The sequence below is a fragment of the Perissodus microlepis genome, chromosome 11, assembly GCF_051167445.1.
Source record: "Perissodus microlepis isolate ML-2025 ecotype Zambia chromosome 11, ASM5116744v1, whole genome shotgun sequence".
Classification (NCBI taxonomy): Eukaryota; Metazoa; Chordata; class Actinopteri; order Cichliformes; family Cichlidae; genus Perissodus; species Perissodus microlepis.
In genome coordinates this window covers 36,959,637-36,976,942 of record NC_140471.1, presented here as the reverse complement: position 1 = coordinate 36,976,942, position 17,306 = coordinate 36,959,637, and the positions used below count along the sequence as shown (strand labels likewise).

General features: G+C 49.2%; 1 protein-coding gene across 1 annotated transcript in view; it reads left to right on the top strand.

The window, feature by feature from the left end:
- Nucleotides 1–17,306, top strand: part of LOC146378493 (atrial natriuretic peptide receptor 1-like) — a 54,232-nt gene that overhangs the window by 22,718 nt on the left and 14,208 nt on the right. Inside the window, exons 5-10 of the mRNA XM_084944643.1 lie at nt 1–131; nt 13,178–13,272; nt 13,441–13,576; nt 14,905–14,989; nt 15,227–15,344; nt 15,923–15,997. The exon at nt 1–131 is cut by the window's left edge and continues 5 nt beyond it. Of these exons, the coding sequence (XP_084800769.1) occupies nt 1–131; nt 13,178–13,272; nt 13,441–13,576; nt 14,905–14,989; nt 15,227–15,344; nt 15,923–15,997 (640 nt within the window). The remainder of the gene's footprint in view (nt 132–13,177; nt 13,273–13,440; nt 13,577–14,904; nt 14,990–15,226; nt 15,345–15,922; nt 15,998–17,306) is intronic.

Genomic DNA, 17,306 nt, shown 5'->3' with positions numbered 1-17,306 from the left:
CATCATTGCTGGAGGCTTTTATGACGGCCTGATGCTCTACGCTCACGCTTTGAACGAGTCCATGTTGGCGTCCAACGAGCGTCCGAACGGGAAGGACGTGACCCCGAGGATGTGGAACCGAACCTTCCCCGGTCAGTGCTCGCCGTTCGTCTCCTTTAAAGCTGAGGCTTACTGTTTCCACCTTTGTGACGGAGGCTGTTTGGTGCGACTGTGCAGCAGAGCTGTTCTGCAGGTGTGTGTGTGGGGGGGGGGCGTGGTGTTCTGTGAGTGACGGGTGGGGTTGGGTGAGTAAAGCTCGGTTGGGGGGATTGAAATGATGATGGTTTGGTGTAGGACTGGGCGATATGACCCAAAATTCACATCTTGATATTCTTTAGCTGGATGGTGATGTAAGATATAGATCTCCATATTTTTAAAGTCAAAGTAAGAACAAAGAGAGTTCTCAGTCACAGCTGTGTCCCAGATCTCACACAGGCACTCTCATTAACATGCAGCGCAGATGTACAAGAACAAATTACTCAGAAATAAGTTATGAGCACTCATTAAACAATAATGCTCCATAAATAAAAGAAAACAATGTTGTTTTTGTGCATAACAAAGAGCTCAGAACTGTGCAGTCAAAATGTGAACTAACAGACGCTGAGCATAATCACAAAGATTTCACAGCTGCTCTGTTCTTAAGTTCTGCTGCGTGACCGACAGCCTGGAGTTTGACATCCGCTTCGTGTCTCTGAACAGGTGCCGTCTGTGGTCCTTATACGCACACAGTACGGTAACATTACGCTGAAGCACAGCACGTATCACTCCGCGAGGCTCCTCGGCAGCTGTAACGCTCCAACAATCCATCCAGCAGTGCGGCTCCGTAGCTCAGCAAAGTCCAAAACACTTTGTGACAGATTGCTGAGCGCCGTGTACCGCAGAAAATCAGTTCGCGGTCATCAAGCACAACCAGAATTCATACATAAGGCGCGCTGTCGATTTTTGAGAAAATGAAAGGATTTTAGGCGTCAACACGTTCGCGCGGTTAGCTCGTTAACGCGTCCAGCCCCACGCACGGGGCGATCCGCGGCAACTCGTTAATAGAGATTTGCAGTTATGGCGTCAACGTCACGCTGACAGCACTAAAATAGTCTCCAAATGTTTTCTTTTTACCGAGCAGCTCCTCTTTGGTAGCTGCCGTGTCCGTCCTGTCGTTGCCTGCAGGTGAAGCGACGGGGGAGGGCGTTGGTCATCCCAACGTCGCACACTGGAAGGTGGTCGAGCTCAGCCGGCGATTTAGGTGACCGAGGTTCAGGGACATCACTGACACGTCTGCTGGCCCCTGCCTGTGATGGGGTCTCGCCCTGTTTCCTGTTCCTCTGCAGCAGCGCCGTAGGTGCTTCAGAGAAAGTGCTGATCCCAGCGCTGAGTGACGGCGTCAGAGCTCAGCCGTGATGAATGAGACGCACAGACCTCGAAAACACACAAACCGCACGGCTAACAGAGGGTCACGCAAACACGGCGAGGCTCGATCAGACGCCCTTTGACAGGTCGGACCCGTTTACCCGCCTGCCGTTTGCTGTGCTTGTCGGGACCATTTGAAGGGCCTGAGGTCAAAGGTCATCAGGGGTCATCAGTGAAAGAAACGGCTGTAGGAAAGGACACGCTCAGTCTCATTCCTACAGAGTTGCCGTGGTTTCAGGGTCCGCTGGTCCGCTGATCAACGCAAACGCTTCATAACTCACTGCTGAGCCGCCGGCGGCTCTAAGATGTTTTTCACGTCGTGCGCTCATCGTTTCGATCTGTGCAAGAATCGCCCAGCACATCGCCGTCGCTGTGGCGAAGAGTGGTGGGGGTATCTCAGCCTGGTCTCATCCTGCTGCAGCCAGAGCTGCAGACCAGCGTGTGAACCGGACCGCCACAGGAAGGAGGAGGCCAGGTGCATTACTTACCTGCAGAAGGGCCGGCTTGCAGAGGAAGTGTGAGAGGACAGGTGACGTCCTCCCTCTCCCCGTCTGCGGTGCACGCCATCCTGCAGGAACACGGCAACGAGCGAGCTGACTCCACAGAGCTCATCGGCTCAGCTTCTGTGGGATGTTCTGGAAAAACCATCACAGCATCCCAGTGACCGTCAGAGGTCTGAGGGGTCTCTGCGGGTCAGGTGGAAGGCGTGAAAGGCTTCAGGGCTGTGATGTCAGAGACGCTGGTCGTGACTGAAGCTGAGAGCTTCGTATACGACCGCGAGTCATGTGATGACGGAGACGTGAACGGCTTGCAGTCTCCCGTCCACATCACAATGTTTCGATGAACATCAGCGTCCCTGCTGAGATGGAGGAGGAGAGTGACCTTTGACCTTTGTGACATGTCTAAAGTGCCAAACAGCAGCCGGGTGGTTGCAGTTAGAAACACTCGTCCGACAGGTGAGACCCAAGCAGACGTGGGCTGGTGCCGCCCCGCCAGGTGTTGCGGTGCAGGTAAAGGTGTGCAGACAGCAGTGTTTCCTCAGGATCAGAAGCCAGCGCTGCTCCGGGGGAGTCGCTGATATTCAAGAGGCTTTGTGAGCGCTCCTCCCTCTGATTTTTCTCCTGTTACTGAAACGCTCTGACCTCCTCGCCTCGCTGTCAGCCAGCCCTGGACATCTCCTAAAAATATCTTGGAAATCGAATCATGTGAAACCAGAGTCCTGCTTTCAGCCTGTCCTCCACCCGCCTGCCTCTCCTCTGCTCCGTCCTGTCCACATCCATCACGGCAAGGCCTCGTTAGCGTCACCGTGTCTGCGCTCACGCAGACGAGACCGCTTCAGCCGACGAGCCTCCGTTTATGCACTCGTGCCTTAAAGGTGTTCTCGTAAAAGCATCAAAGGTGATTTACGGTGTTGAGCACAAAGTGTTGGTCATGTGACAGATCTGCAGAAACATTTGAAACTGTTCACACCCTCAATTTATTACAACAGCCAATCAGAGAGAGTCTACTGAAGAGATGGCGAGCTGGGGAAATGGTCCGGCCCAGACTGTCAGCTGTTCCTAAAAAGGGCCGTCACCCACCCGACTGAAAGGATGGAGATTTGATTTGTGGATGCTGCGATCGTGTCCTGACTGGAAAAAGCAGATTGTGGATCGTTGAACGCTCTCTGGCAGACGTTATCGCGTTTCCCTGCGAATAAACGGTGAAGCAGACTTCCTGTGGTGTGAAATATGACTCCTGCTAGGAGGGGGCTGGTCTCCTCCTTCCCTGAGCTGAACCTCCCCCTCTGTTTCCAGGACAGCTGTCACTGAACCCGGTCTGCACGCACTCTTTATTTGAAATAAAGCGTTTATGAGCGCAGACACCTGCAGGGCCACCACGCCGGACCCTCGTCTATGTGTCGTCTACTGCGGGCAGCTGGTGGTGAGCTTTCATGCCTCCTGTGTGATGAACCTGTTTACCTGTTTGAGGAGTGCAGTGTCCTAATGAGATCTGTCAGTCTTCCTAATCTCTGATTTATAAGCCGTGAGATGAGGTGATGTGGTTACCAAGCAACAGCTTTCAGCTTCCAGGTCCAAAAACAGATGTGAACCTGCAGTATGTCAGAGACAGACCCCACATCCAGCTGTCAGGTCGCCAGAGGAACACGAACACGTAAACACACGACTGCACAAAGGCCGAGCTCGGCGCCAAAACATGACGCACTCACAGGGGGGCGGGGCCATGACACATCCATCCAGCCTTCCAAACATAGGGTAGACCCTACAATAATACATACAGAGAAAAGCCCAGCAATCATATGACCCCCTATGAGCAGCACTTTGGCGACAGTGGGAAGGAAAAACTCCCTTTTAACAGGAAGAAACCTCCAGCAGAACCAGGCTCGGGGAGGGGCAGGGCCATCTGCTGTGATTGGTTGGGGTGAGAGAAGGAAGACAGGATAAAGACATGCTGTGGAAGAGAGACAGAGATTAATAACAGATATGATTCAATGCAGAGAGGTCTGTTAACACATAGTGAGTGAAGAAGAAACACCCAGTGCATCATGGGAATCCCCGGCAGCCTACGTCTATTGCAGCATAACTAAGGGAGGATTCAGGGTCACCTGGTCCAGCCCTAACTATATGCTTTAGCAAAAAGGAAAGTTTGAAGCCTAATCTTGAAAGTAGAGATAGTGTCTGTCTCCTGAATCCAAACTGAAGCTGGTTCCACAGAAGAGGGGCCTGAAAACTGAAGGCTCTGCCTCCCATTCTACTTTTAAATACTCTAGGAACAACAAGTAGGCCTGCAGAGCGAGAGCGAAGTGCTCTGATAGGGTGATACATTTATGTTATCTGGCTTCATGGATAGATAACTCTTGGTGTCATCTGCGTAGCATATCCATCCATACATCCAGTATGGATGGATATGCTACAGTAATTTGCCATATCCATTAAATGAAATATATATATATATGAAATATAAAGAACAATATATCAAATACGTTTCAAGGTCTTCTTGAAAAATGGCCGTCAGCCCACTTTCACACCATTTCTTCCACACATTGAAATCTGACGGAGTGCTTGAACGTGAATATCTCGAAAGCTAAAAAAGATCAAATTCAGGGACTTTTGACAACAACTCCAGCTGCTCTCCAGAGTCCGTATTCAAACACACACGAGTGACAGATGGTGGTTTTTTACATTCTGAGTCACATAAATTAAGAAAACTACATTTTTATTCAAATTTCATGGTAGAAGAGCAAAATCTGACAAACTGTGCCACAAAACAAACAATCAGGAGATGATCCGATTTGAATTTTAATGTTCGATTGTTTAATTGTTTAACGTCTTTTACAGTGTGAAGTTTTTATTAGTGAACTGAACCTTTTCAGATTTGAACTCGACAAAAGTCTTTGAGATGTTAATGTTCAAACATCGTCTCAACTTTCACAGTGAAAACGTGTCCGTGTCTGCAGATTCACAGCGTCCTGCACTCTAGACGCTGTCTCCATGACGCAGGTTTCTCTGCATCTGCAGCTTCAGAGTCTTTGATTCGTTTGCAGCGATAGTTGTTTCTTCCAGCTTCCTGTCTGCGTGACTCTGCCTTCTCTCTCCTCCACACAGCAGATTATCTACCCCTGTGCACATTCATGCTTAACGGGAGGTTACAGACCACAGCGCTCCGCAGGATGATCCGTGATCAGGCAGAATGAGCGTTACAAGAGACGGAAAAGCTGTGAATGAGACAGAAAGAAAGGGAGGGTGGCTAATAAGATCTCATCAGAGATAATCTCCATGACAAACAGGACACGAGAGGAAGGAGGCAGGCCGGCTGTGAAGACCGTGAATCGGAGTGAGAAGATCAGATTACAGCTTCCTCTCTGCTGTTTCCGCTCCATTAACTAATGGACGAACACGTCGCAGCACGTTTGAACGATCGGGAATATTACAGCAGGTCTGCAGCAGATTTAATGCAGCAGCTCGCTGAGACGGCTCTCGGGAGGAAACAGCTGGGGTCAAATTTCAGGACACAGTTTATTCAGGAAAAGTTTCTAAACCTGATCTGGAAAATTCTGGATGATCCCCGAGATGGAAAGTTTGTGACGCTGAGGACATACCGCCTCGTCCTCTGTCATTCCTGCAGATGAGCACAACGCTCAGTCTGTTTGCACAACCCACTGTCATTGTTGCACTGTGTGTGTCTGTATGCTTCTGCTCTGTCTAGGGTTTTTTGCACACTTGCGCTTTGTGTTGATTGTCATATGTAGCACCGTGGTCTCGGAGGGACTGCGTACGGTCCCACTGCACATGGTTGAAATGACAGTAAAGCCTCTTGACTTGATGAGGCAGTGCACTGAGGCTCTGATAATCAGCAGAGACCCTGAGGTCACAGGCCAACCCGCTGCTGCTGCTGCTGGAGAAATGTCTAATTAACCCACCCGTTCAGCTGATGCTGAACGGGTGAAAAGGTTAGAACAACCCAGCAGCAGTTGTAGCTCTTGGGTTGGATTGGAGTACTGAACTGCCACGTTACCCTGGGATCCAGTCCAGGTACCCAGTTCAGCTTCACAGGTGAGATTAACCTGTCTGACACCCAGTGGACCAGGATTCACAGATGTTTCCAAAAGGCTGAGGAGGAGAATCGTCCATCCAGCTGCTAACGGGCTTCCTTTTCTTATTTTAAAAACCAGCCCCAAAAACATGTCGGTCAATGACAGCTGTGAGACGTGTAGCTGTCGGCGTGCTGCAGAGGATGTTGTTCGGATGCCCAATGATCTGGTTTCTCTCAGTCAGCCACACTGAGACCAGCGCGTGAACAAGGGCTTGTTTAGGCCACCAGTGTTGTAGGACTCCATGTTTCACTTTAGTGAACACCAGAGATGGGCAGTAACGCGTTACATGTAACGCGTTACTGTAATCCGATTACTTTTTTCAGGTAACGAGTAAAGTAAGGGATTACTATTGCAAAAACGGTAATTAGATTACCGTTACTTTCCCGTAGGAACGCTGCGTTACTGCGTTACTAAAACCGTGATTTTTTTTGCGAGAATGTCTCATGACAGTGACGTAAGCGAGTGCGACGTTCGTAACAACAGCTGTGTGCAGATCAACAATGGATCATATATCGAGTGCGGAGAGAGTATGAGCGTGCAGCGTTTAAAGCGTGGAAGTACTGACCTTACTTTGAGTTTGATTCCATAAAAAGTGACAAAAACATCAGCGTCCGTTGTGCGTGGGAAGAAAACTTCTTTTTACAGCGAAAAAAACCCTAAACTTTCGAGCAAGCACCGAGTAGCTACGACGTAATGGGAAACTCACAGAGAAACTGCCGTATCCTTCCACTGACCGCTGCGGCACACCTGCACCAGGGTAAACCTCCGCCTGCCCCACTCCTGCTTTACAGGTGAAAATAGAGCAAAAGGGCTGCTAGTCTTTGACTTTATTTATTTTCTGCTGTGTTTTACTTGCATCTATTTGAAAGACTGAGTGTAAACACAAAAAATATTTTGCTTTATAAGCTGGAATGTGCAAAAATAGGTTTAAATGTTAAACTAATTTCTTCCAGTCAGTGAATGTTGCATATAATTAAATTTTTGCTTGATGCATAAAGTTAAAAGATTAAAACTAATAAAACAAGTTTTAAAAAGAGACTTTTCCATTTGATTACATTTTGTATGATGGATTATGTAGAAAAAGTAGAATTGGGCTGAAAGATCTATCGCTTTATCACCTATTCAGGTTGTAAATCTAGTAACAAAGTAATTAATTACTTTTCAAAATAAGTAATCAGTAAAGTAACGGGATTACTTTTTTGGGGGAGTAATCGGTAATTAGTTACTGATTACTTTTTTCAAGTAACTTGACCAACACTGGTGAACACAGCTGGCTGATGTGAAGGTGGGTCACTGTAAGGTGGGACCTTCCAGTTTGCTGGCCGGACGGATTTATTGGAAGGCTACAGAAGAGGAGCTGAATGAGAGAGAAGAGTTCCTGAGGTGGGAGGTAGACAGGCTCACCGGGAAACAGTAATGTTGGTGCACTGGCTGTTGGTGTCAGACTGGATAAACCTCCATGGACGGGAACAGTAACAGCTGTGAAAGTGCAGCTTTAATCTGCTTTGATGTCATGGAGACGGTGTTTCATCAGGATGCAAAGAACGAGGCCGGAGCGCACGCTCAGCTGTCCGCACGATCCCAAAAAGCTGCAAAGAAGTCGGTTTGGGTGCTGGAGATCACATGTTCCAGCAGAAACTATTCACAGCCTCACACGTGAAACCAGCGTTCACCCTGATGCCCTGTGTTGTGTGTCGATTAGCTCGGCCGCTTCCAGGAACTCCAGCCAGCAAATCCTGGATTGGAACGCTCGAACTCGAGATGCCAAGACTCCAGGCTGGATAAGCACTCCAGTGCTGAGCCTTGGGACAGGTGGTCCAGGTTTATGATGGTGTCTCGCACTCACGCCATTCAGTCACATCAGAATCATAGAAAACGTCAACACTGATCAGAGAGGTCCATGTCCAACGTTACAGCCACGTTTCCCGCTCTAGTCAGCGCTGAAGACGCCGTCTTAGGAAGCACAGACACGTGAAGTGATGTACCCGGGGTTTGGGAACGTCAGCCACATACAGCGATGAAATACTGGAACGTATTTCAACTGTGAGTTGTGAAGCAGGGACGGGTTCAGACTCTGATCGTTTATCAGCACGTATCCATGTATAAGACAAAGCTGACACTGAGACTCCATCAGAGGTGTGAGCATCACAGCAGACGTCTTTGTGTCAAAGTAACTGAGGATAAAACATGAAGCAGGTTTTCCTGTTCTGGCTTTTTATAGCAGAGAAGCTTCAAAATCTTCTGCAGTCGATCAAAAACTGAAGCAAACCGTGAATCAACGCGTGAAGCTGATGCTGCTGAAGTGAAGCAGAGTCACAGAGGTTCGATCACAGCTGAGCAATCACTGAAGTCTAAATGTCTTCAGTTTGAACAGAGATGAGGCTTTGCTGTCAGAGGCCGACAGCAGCGAGCGCAGCAGCAGAGCGTGATCAGCAGGAGACGGAGATTTGATGGTAAACTGGTGTCTGAGTGCACCGAGGGAGAGACAGCTGTGCAGGAAGTAAAACAGCCAAAGTCAGAGAGAAGTCATGACGACGTTTCTCAAACGTGAAGTTTGAGCTTCTTTCTGCTTCAGTCAGTTTTTGTCAGAGAGACGAAACCTGCAGAATCTGAGTGTTTCAGCCCCGACGGCGCGTCTGTGGACGATCCACGCTCTGTGGACGATTCACGCTCTGTGGACGATCCACGCTCTGTGGACGATTCACGCTCTGTGGACGATCCACGCTCTGTGGACGATCCACGCTCTGTGTTTCTGCTCTCATCTCCTGGTTGAGCTGATTCTGGAGTTTCTGATAAATTACATTTATATTTAAATCCAGGATTTAATGAATCGAGATCGCTTTATTCAGACCAAAATCGATTTGAATCAGGAAATAGATTTTTAAAAGCCAGCCCTGGTGTGGACGTGGATACGATGAAGGATAACATGACACCGCAGTCGGCTCTGTGAACATTTAAGACTTGTTCGATACACTAAAACACAGATTTCTCTGAAGAGGTCAGGAACAAATGTCCATACAAAGCAAACCTGCGTGGAAGATGCCTCCACCCACCCATTCATCCTCACGAGTGTCAGCATGATGCAGCATTCAGATATCTGTCCCACCATCCTCTGCCTGTTTCCTTTCACACCTTCAAGCCCTAAATGAATGAACATTTTCCTTGATTGCTGTTTCAGTCATTACGGAGTCATTACATGCTCTTATCCTGCTTGCTTCTTTTCTCCAGTGCCAGTTTTCACTGGTGAATACTGTCCCTTCACCTCCACAGTCACTGACTGTCTCAGGCAGTGGTTCAGTTCTGTCAAATGAACTGGAAGTTGGTAAAGAGACAAAACGTTGTTGTGCGTCTGAGTGTGGAGCGCCTGAGAGCTCGGGAACAGGAAACATGCTGAAGGACATGCTGCCTGTGGGTTTAAGCCTTTTTCATTGCACACAGAGATCCTGTGTTTCAGTGTTAAAAGCTTCATTGCTCCAGTTCAGGGCGAGCACTTCAGACGTGTCTACTCACGTTACTTTCAGCTGGAGCCATAAATGTCTAAAGAGGCTAAAAACGAAGGCAGCTTCTGAAAGTTAAAACGTTTAAAGTTCAAGACTTTAAAAGTTCTTCTTTAAGCTTGTCTACCAGGATGTGGATGACTGTCCCAGAGGTTTCCGATCACACCAACCTACCAACAAGAACACGACTCGCCTTAGTGCGGTGCGTCCTGAGAGCGCCACCTTTAGCTTTCACCACTCTCTTTCTGTTGTAGAGTTGTCATAGAAACACAGAGCCATGTTTGAGCGCCGCCTGCTCAGACTGACCATACAGCTGCAGCTTTGGTTCAGAGGTGGACTTTGGTGTGAGACTGGAGCTGGTTGGACTGGATGTTGTTTGTTGGCCTGACTTGGTCTGGGACTGAATGTTGATTGGTTAGATCATTGTTTATAATTGGACGTGGTTAATAGATATTGTTGGACATTGTTTATGAGGTATTGGCTTGTAGTTGGACTCTGTGCTGTGTTACGATTGTCTCGGACAGTTTTGTGGCTGGTTTTTGACTGGCTGGTCACTGTTGTTGGTTTTGGCTGATGTTGGACTGGTTTAGTACTTCATACAGGGTTGGATTGTTTTGGAGCGATTTTGGGATTTTACTGGGATTACACACTGACTGTAATCCCAGTAAAAGCCGGTCAAGCAGTTTTCTTATAGTTCACAGGTGAAAGCAGAAGTCCTGGATTCAGATGAGTCATTTACTATCCCATGATCTCGTAAAGACTAACCTTCACTCGTCTTCGTTGGCCCTTCACACACACATGCACACGCAGACACGCTAAGCAAGCACACAGCGATTCCTGGAAAGTAAGGCATGACCTCCCAGGAACACGTAAACTTACTGGGGTCAGTGTTAACAGCTGCAGGCGTGACTCATGTTGTGAGGACATAGATGTGTTTACATGGTCACATTCTGCGGTCCTGAGTTCCTCGTGGGGACAAACTCGTAAATCATTACATATTAAAGTCACGGGGAGGTTAGGGTTGGTCGAGCTGAAGTTAATGTTAGATCGGATTTCCAGGAAGAAGACATGACTGTGTGTGTGTGCATGTGTGTGTGGTCCACATATATTTATGATTTTTTAATAAGCTGACATTAAAACAGCAGGAAAGCTCGCTGTCCAATCAGCACGTCTCTCTAAATGTCATCCTTGGACCGCCGCTCGCCCTCCGTGGACCCGCGCCTCGTTGTTACGTGACAGCCAATCACTTAGTCCATGTTTTTATTGTCTCGTTGTATCTACGCTGTAGCATTACTTTTATTTTCTCAGCATTACTTTATTATGGCTTATTATTTATCGATCGCTTGTACTGATCTGAGTGTGCTCTGTTAAACAATCTCAGGGGCTGCACGGCCCAGTTTAAGATAAAGAAGGATTATTTTGAACCGTAATCATGCAAAGCTGCTCACGATGGGTGTCCTTAGCTGAATGTATCCATGAATGTGCTGTTCATGTTTTTGAGTTTTATTGGTTCTGTTTGTTTGAAATATTTCTTTGTTCTTTCCTCCTGAAAGCATCAGAAATCAAAACTTTGTCTTTTGAAGTCAGCAGATAAGAACACAAGAGACCGAAACCCTGAAAGGACCCATAAAAACTCTGTGGACAATAAAAGGATCCAATAATGATTTAAAGCAGCACTTTTATAAAACAGCACCATAAAGCACGTCTCACTGCGATGAATCCTTATCTTTAGATCAGAGTCTGGCTCATCGCTGGACGATCCTGTCGCCTGTTTCTAAGTAACACATGAAAACATCATTCTTCCAGAGCCTGAAGGTCGGAGGAAGATCGTGGTTCCAGGAAATGGCATGAGAGCTCGCGACCTCCACGCCATCATCAGCCCACAGCCTGACCTCTGCACTCCACCACCACGCGTTTGTTCGCTCTGAGCTCCAAACGCTCAAGTGCTGAAGGGAGGGCGGGGTTACACCCAGGGTTTACGGGCATGTGATTGATGAGCGCCATCGTTTCCCTGCGTGGCTTTTGCACATACAGGAGCTAAGGTGTGGGTGTGACAGCTGTTGTGGCTTTAACCCTGTGAGTTCAAAGGTCGGGGTCATGACCCCCGAACCCGCTCCATGGCTTCTCAGTCTGGTGTAAATTTAAAAACAAATGGTAGTTGGTGTTTCTCAGCTTCTGTGATAGTGTTCACGTCTGAGTGTGGGTCCCCTCCGCCCCGGCGTCCCGGAGTATCAGCCGAGACGTCATGGAGACGATGGAGAGCCTCACAGTCGTGCTGAGTGTGTGTCATTTACCTCTGTTTTAATCCCTTTGATCTGTTGCTTCCTCCATGCTCGACCTCTACAACCAATCAGCTCCCTCCTAAACTCTAATGGCTTTGTTTCTATGGCGATGGTTCATCTGGGTGGTTAGCGCCACTCAGCCCCTCTTCAGCGTGCACACTCACTCTCCTCCTGCTGATTGTCTGTAATTAACATCTCCTGTCTGTGTGACTGTTTTCATGCACGACCTCCTCTCTCCTCAGTCTTTGCTTCCTGTTGTGTTTCCTGCTGTCACGTGTTGGATTTTGGGGGACAGATCGTTCTTATGAACTCATCCACCTCTGCGCTCTGTTCTCCAGCTGAACATCGATAACCTCACCAGTGTTAATAAGACCGTTTTATCAGGTAACCTGTACCTGCCTGTTGGGCCGTCCTGCTGCCAGCTGTGGCGGTTCTGGAAGCTGAAACCTGAGAAGTTTGAAACGTCTGTAAAGTCCAATTATTAACATCAATAAAAATAATAATGATAATAACATATATGTTACTCAGTGCTGTCGTCTGCACACGGAGGCCTGCTGCTCGAGCTTTCTCTGTTTGTCGGTCATCTCTGCAGCTGTCGGGCGTTTCATTTGGATCTTTGACTTTTATGTTTTTCCCTCCTGCAGCTGGGACCCGTTCAGGTTGTTAGAGTGTGGTTTCAGTGAGGTTCTGGTCTGTTCCACTTCGCTTTCATCTGTTCCTCTGTCAGTTTAGACTCCTAGCACAAAAAAACAGAACCTTCACTGACGGACGAGCTTCTTCCTGTCCATCAGTTGTTAACTTAATTGATTCCACGCCTGGTTTTGCTTTTTTCTTCATCACTAACAGCCCAGGAAAAGCAGCTGAAGAGAGAAGCCTATCAGGGGGTTGGACATATTTGTAGTTTTTAGTCTGTAGTTTGTAGTTAGTGTCAGATTTATGCTTAAAAGATGAAAGTTTTCATGAAGGATGAATTGAGTGTTTGTTGATGACGGCTGCTCAGAGGCTGGTTAACAAACAATGATGATGGTGATGGTGTTGGTTGTTATGAAGGTGATGGTGTTGGTGGTGATGAAGGTGATGGTGTTGGTTGTTATGAAGGTGATGGTGTTGGTGGTGATGAAGGTGATGGTGTTGGTGGTGATGAAGGTGATGGTTTTGGTGGTGTTGATGGTGGTGAAATAGAATTCCCTTAGGCGGTGCAGCAGGTGGATGGTGGTGTGAGATGCACTCAGGTTTATTAGGAGGAAATGATGTGAATTATGTGAAACTCATGAAGTCGTTCTTCCATCGTTTCACCGCGAACAGCTTTAACCTTCAGACAAGGAGACGCTTCACCTGTGTACCTGTGTGCTTCTCCTCAGGTGTGACAGGGCTGCTCCACCTGGATGAGAGCGGGGACCGAGAGACCGACTTTGCTCTGTGGGACATCGTAGACACCAACAGCACCACCTTCCAGGTGAACACACTAAACACAGACACAACAGAAACGTGCTGGTTGTGTCCTCACAGGCTCCGACTCAGCGCTCAGCGTTTTTGTGACCTTTGAAAACATAAACTAGAGTAACGAATGTTAGAACGTCTGCGCGAATCCAGGGACGTTAACCACACCTCCTCCTCCTCGCAGATCGCTATGGTGTACAGCACCACTGAGGAGCATCTGACCGCCATACCTGGAACACACCTGTACTGGCTGGGCGGAGCCCCTCCCCCTGATTTTCCTGTCTGCGGCTTCAAGAACGACAACCAAGTCTGCCTCGCAAGTCAGTATGCCAAAGATCAGTCTGAGGTCAAAGTTCATATGGACTGGTTCTTATGAGCACTCAAAGCACCTCATTCACACACACATGTAAGTGCTTCCTATCTAGCATTCACACACACATGTAAGTGCTTCCTATCTAGCATTCACACACACATGTAAGTGCTTCCTATCTAGCATTCACACACACATGTAAGTGCTTCCTATCTAGCATTCACACACACATGTAACTGCTTCCTATCTAGCATTCACACACACATGTAAGTGCTTCCTATCTAGCATTCACACACACATGTAAGTGCTTCCTATCTAGCATTCACACTCTGATGGATACATCAAGAATGGGATCGAACCAACAACCTTCACGATTAGTAGGTGACCTGTGCTACCAGCTGAGCTACAGCCCAGATCAGGAAGAACTCGTTTTAAAAATGTGTGGTCCTGATGGTCCTGATGGACCTGTTGGTCCTCATGGTACTGAAGGTCCTCATGGTCCTGTTAGTCCTCATGGTCCTGATGATCCTGATGGTCCTCATGGTCTTGATTGTTCTGATGGTCCTCGTGGTCCTGATGGTCCTCGTGGTCCTGAAGGTCCTCGTGGTCTTGATGGTTCTGATGGTCCTCATGGTCCTCGTGGTACTGAAGGTCCTCATGGTCCTGTTAGTCCTCATGGTCCTGATGATCCTGATGATCCTGATGGTCCTCATGGTCTTGATTGTTCTGATGGTCCTCATGGTCCTGATGGTCCTCGTGGTCTTGATGGTTCTGATGGTCCTCGTGGTCCTCATGGTCCTGAAGGTCCTCATGGTCTTGATGGTTCTGATGGTCCTCGTGGTCCTGATGGCCCTCATGGTCCTGAAGGTCCTCATGGCCTTGATGGTTCTGATGGTCCTCGTGGTCCTGAAGGTCTTCATGGTCTTGATGGTTCTGATGGTCCTCGTGGTCCTAATGGTTCAGATGGTCCTCGTGGTCCTCATGGTCCTCATGGTCCTCGTGGTCCTGATGGCCCTCATGGTCCTGAAGGTCTTCATGGTCTTGATGGTTCTGATGGTCCTCGTGATCCTAATGGTTCAGATGGTCCTCGTGGTCCTGATGGCCCTCATGGTCCTGAAGGTCTTCATGGTCTTGATGGTTCTGATGGTCCTCGTGGTCCTAATGGTTCAGATGGTCCTCGTGGTCCTCATGGTCCTGAAGGTCCTCGTGGTCATGATGGTTCTGATGGTCCTTGTGGTCCTCATGGTCCTAATGGTCCTCATGGTTCTGGTTCTGAATCGTGAGATCACATAGTGTGTCTGTGGGTTAATAACAGTCTTCTCCTCCTCTCTCTGTCAGAGACCATCACCATCTACCAGATGGTCTCCATCGTGGTCGTCTTCTTCTTCATCTTGATCCTGACCATCGCCATCTTCATCTACAGGTGAGAGCTGCTGCAGTTCCACCACCTGGTCATGTGAGGGCAGTAGCATGTGGAGAGATCGTGCTACATCACCACACGATCAAGTTCTTTGGTGCACTCAGAGAAGAATGATTTAGAATGAGTTGGTACTACTGAGCGTGTGCGAACTGTAATTAGACAGACTGTGTCTGACCGTCTTTGAGCTTCACCTGGAGGAAGATGAAGGTGAGTCACTGAGGAAGAGTGTTTGTGCTGCAGGAGGATGAAGCTGGAGAAGGAGCTGGTAGCTCAGCTCTGGAGGATCTCCTGGGACGACATCCAGATGAGCGACCTGAACAAGGTGCTGCGGAGCGGCAGCAAGCTCACACTGTCACTGGTAAGTGCGCGCACACTCCCACGCAGTGACGCTGATTAAAGGTTTGAGGTGTACGTAAGGCTTCTGATGACAGGCGTTCTAATCAAAGGTAGATGTAAATAAAGATGTGCGTCGAGCTCAGGTCGCCGTTACGTTTTAGACTAAACTGTGGAACAGAAAATAACGAGGCCTGAAATCAGCTCCGAGGAAACTCCCAGAATTCTTCTCGCTGTCTGTAAATCCGACAGATGCCTTCACAGTGAAAACACACTCCCACGAGCAGTTTATTAGGAACACCTGCACCATCTTTGATGTTGGAAAGGTGACGAGATGGGAAAGGTGAGGGCGGCACATTACTGGATGAGAGTCCAGGCTGTACCTAATATTCTGCTCTAGAGACGTGTCAGTGACACATGAATATTAGGAACAGCTCCAGGAAGCAGATGAGTTTGCACACGTGTTCCTAATAAAGTGCCGAGTGAGCGTACACGTGCGGTGTTTTTACACGATCATTATCGTCACCATGGTAATCCTTGGTGTGACGAGGATGATGAAGATGATGAAGGTCACACTGACTCTGAGCGTGTGTTTGTTTCCAGAGAGGCTCAAACTACGGCTCCCTGATGACCGGAGACGGGAATCTGCAGATCTTTGCAAAGACCGGATACCACAAGGTGAGTGTGTCCTCGCCCCCCTCACCCTCCTCACCCTCCTCATCTTCCTCACCCTCCTCAACCTCCTCACCCTCCTCACCCTCCTCAGCCTCCTCATCTTCCTCACCCTCCTCAGCCTCCTCACCCCCCTCACCCTCCTCAGCCTCCTCATCTTCCTCACCCTCCTCAACCTCCTCACCCTCCTCACCCTCCTCAGCCTCCTCACCCCCCTCACCCTCCTCATCTTCCTCACCCTCCTCAACCTCCTCACCCTCCTCACCCTCCTCATCTTCCTCAACCTCCTCAGCCTCCTCACCCTCCTCAGCCTCCTCACCCCCCTCAGCCTCCTCATCTTCCTCACCCTCCTCATCTTCCTCACCCTCCTCAGCCTCCTCATCTTCCTCAACCTCCTCACCCCCCTCACCCTCCTCATCTTCCTCAACCTCCTCACCCTCATCTTCCTCAACCTCCTCACCCTCCTCATCTTCCTCAACCTCCTCAGCCTCCTCACCCCCCTCACCCTTCTCATCTTCCTCAACCTCCTCACCCTCCTCAGCCTCCTCAGCCTCCTCATCTTCCTCAACCTCCTCACCCCCCTCACCCTCCTCATCTTCCTCAACCTCCTCACCCTCATCTTCCTCAACCTCCTCACCCTCCTCATCTTCCTCAACCTCCTCAGCCTCCTCACCCCCCTCACCCTTCTCATCTTCCTCAACCTCCTCACCCTCCTCAGCCTCCTCATCTTCCTCAACCTCCTCACCCCCCTCACCCTCCTCATCTTCCTCAACCTCCTCACCCCCCTCACCCTCCTCATCTTCCTCAACCTCCTCACCCTCCTCAGCCTCCTCACCCCCCTCACCCTCCTCACCCTCCTCAGCCTCCTCATCTTCCTCAACCTCCTCACCCCCCTCACCCTCCTCATCTTCCTCAACCTCCTCACCCTCCTCACCCTCCTCACCCCCCTCACCCTCCTCACCTTCCTCAACCTCCTCACCCCCCTCACCCTCCTCATCTTCCTCAACCTCCTCACCCTCCTCAGCCTCCTCATCTTCCTCAACCTCCTCACCCTCCTCAGCCTCCTCACCCCCCTCGCGTTCCTCACCCTCCTCATCTTCCTCACCCTCCTCACCCCCCTCATCCTCCTCATCTTCCTCACCCTCCTCAGCCTCCTCACCCCCCTCACCCTCCTCAGCCTCCTCACCCCCCTCACCCTCCTCAGCCTCCTCACCCTCCTCATCTTCCTCACCCCCCTCACCCTCCTCAGCCTCCTCACCCTCCTCATCTTCCTCAACCTCCTCACGCTCCTCACCCCCCTCACGTTCCTCACCCT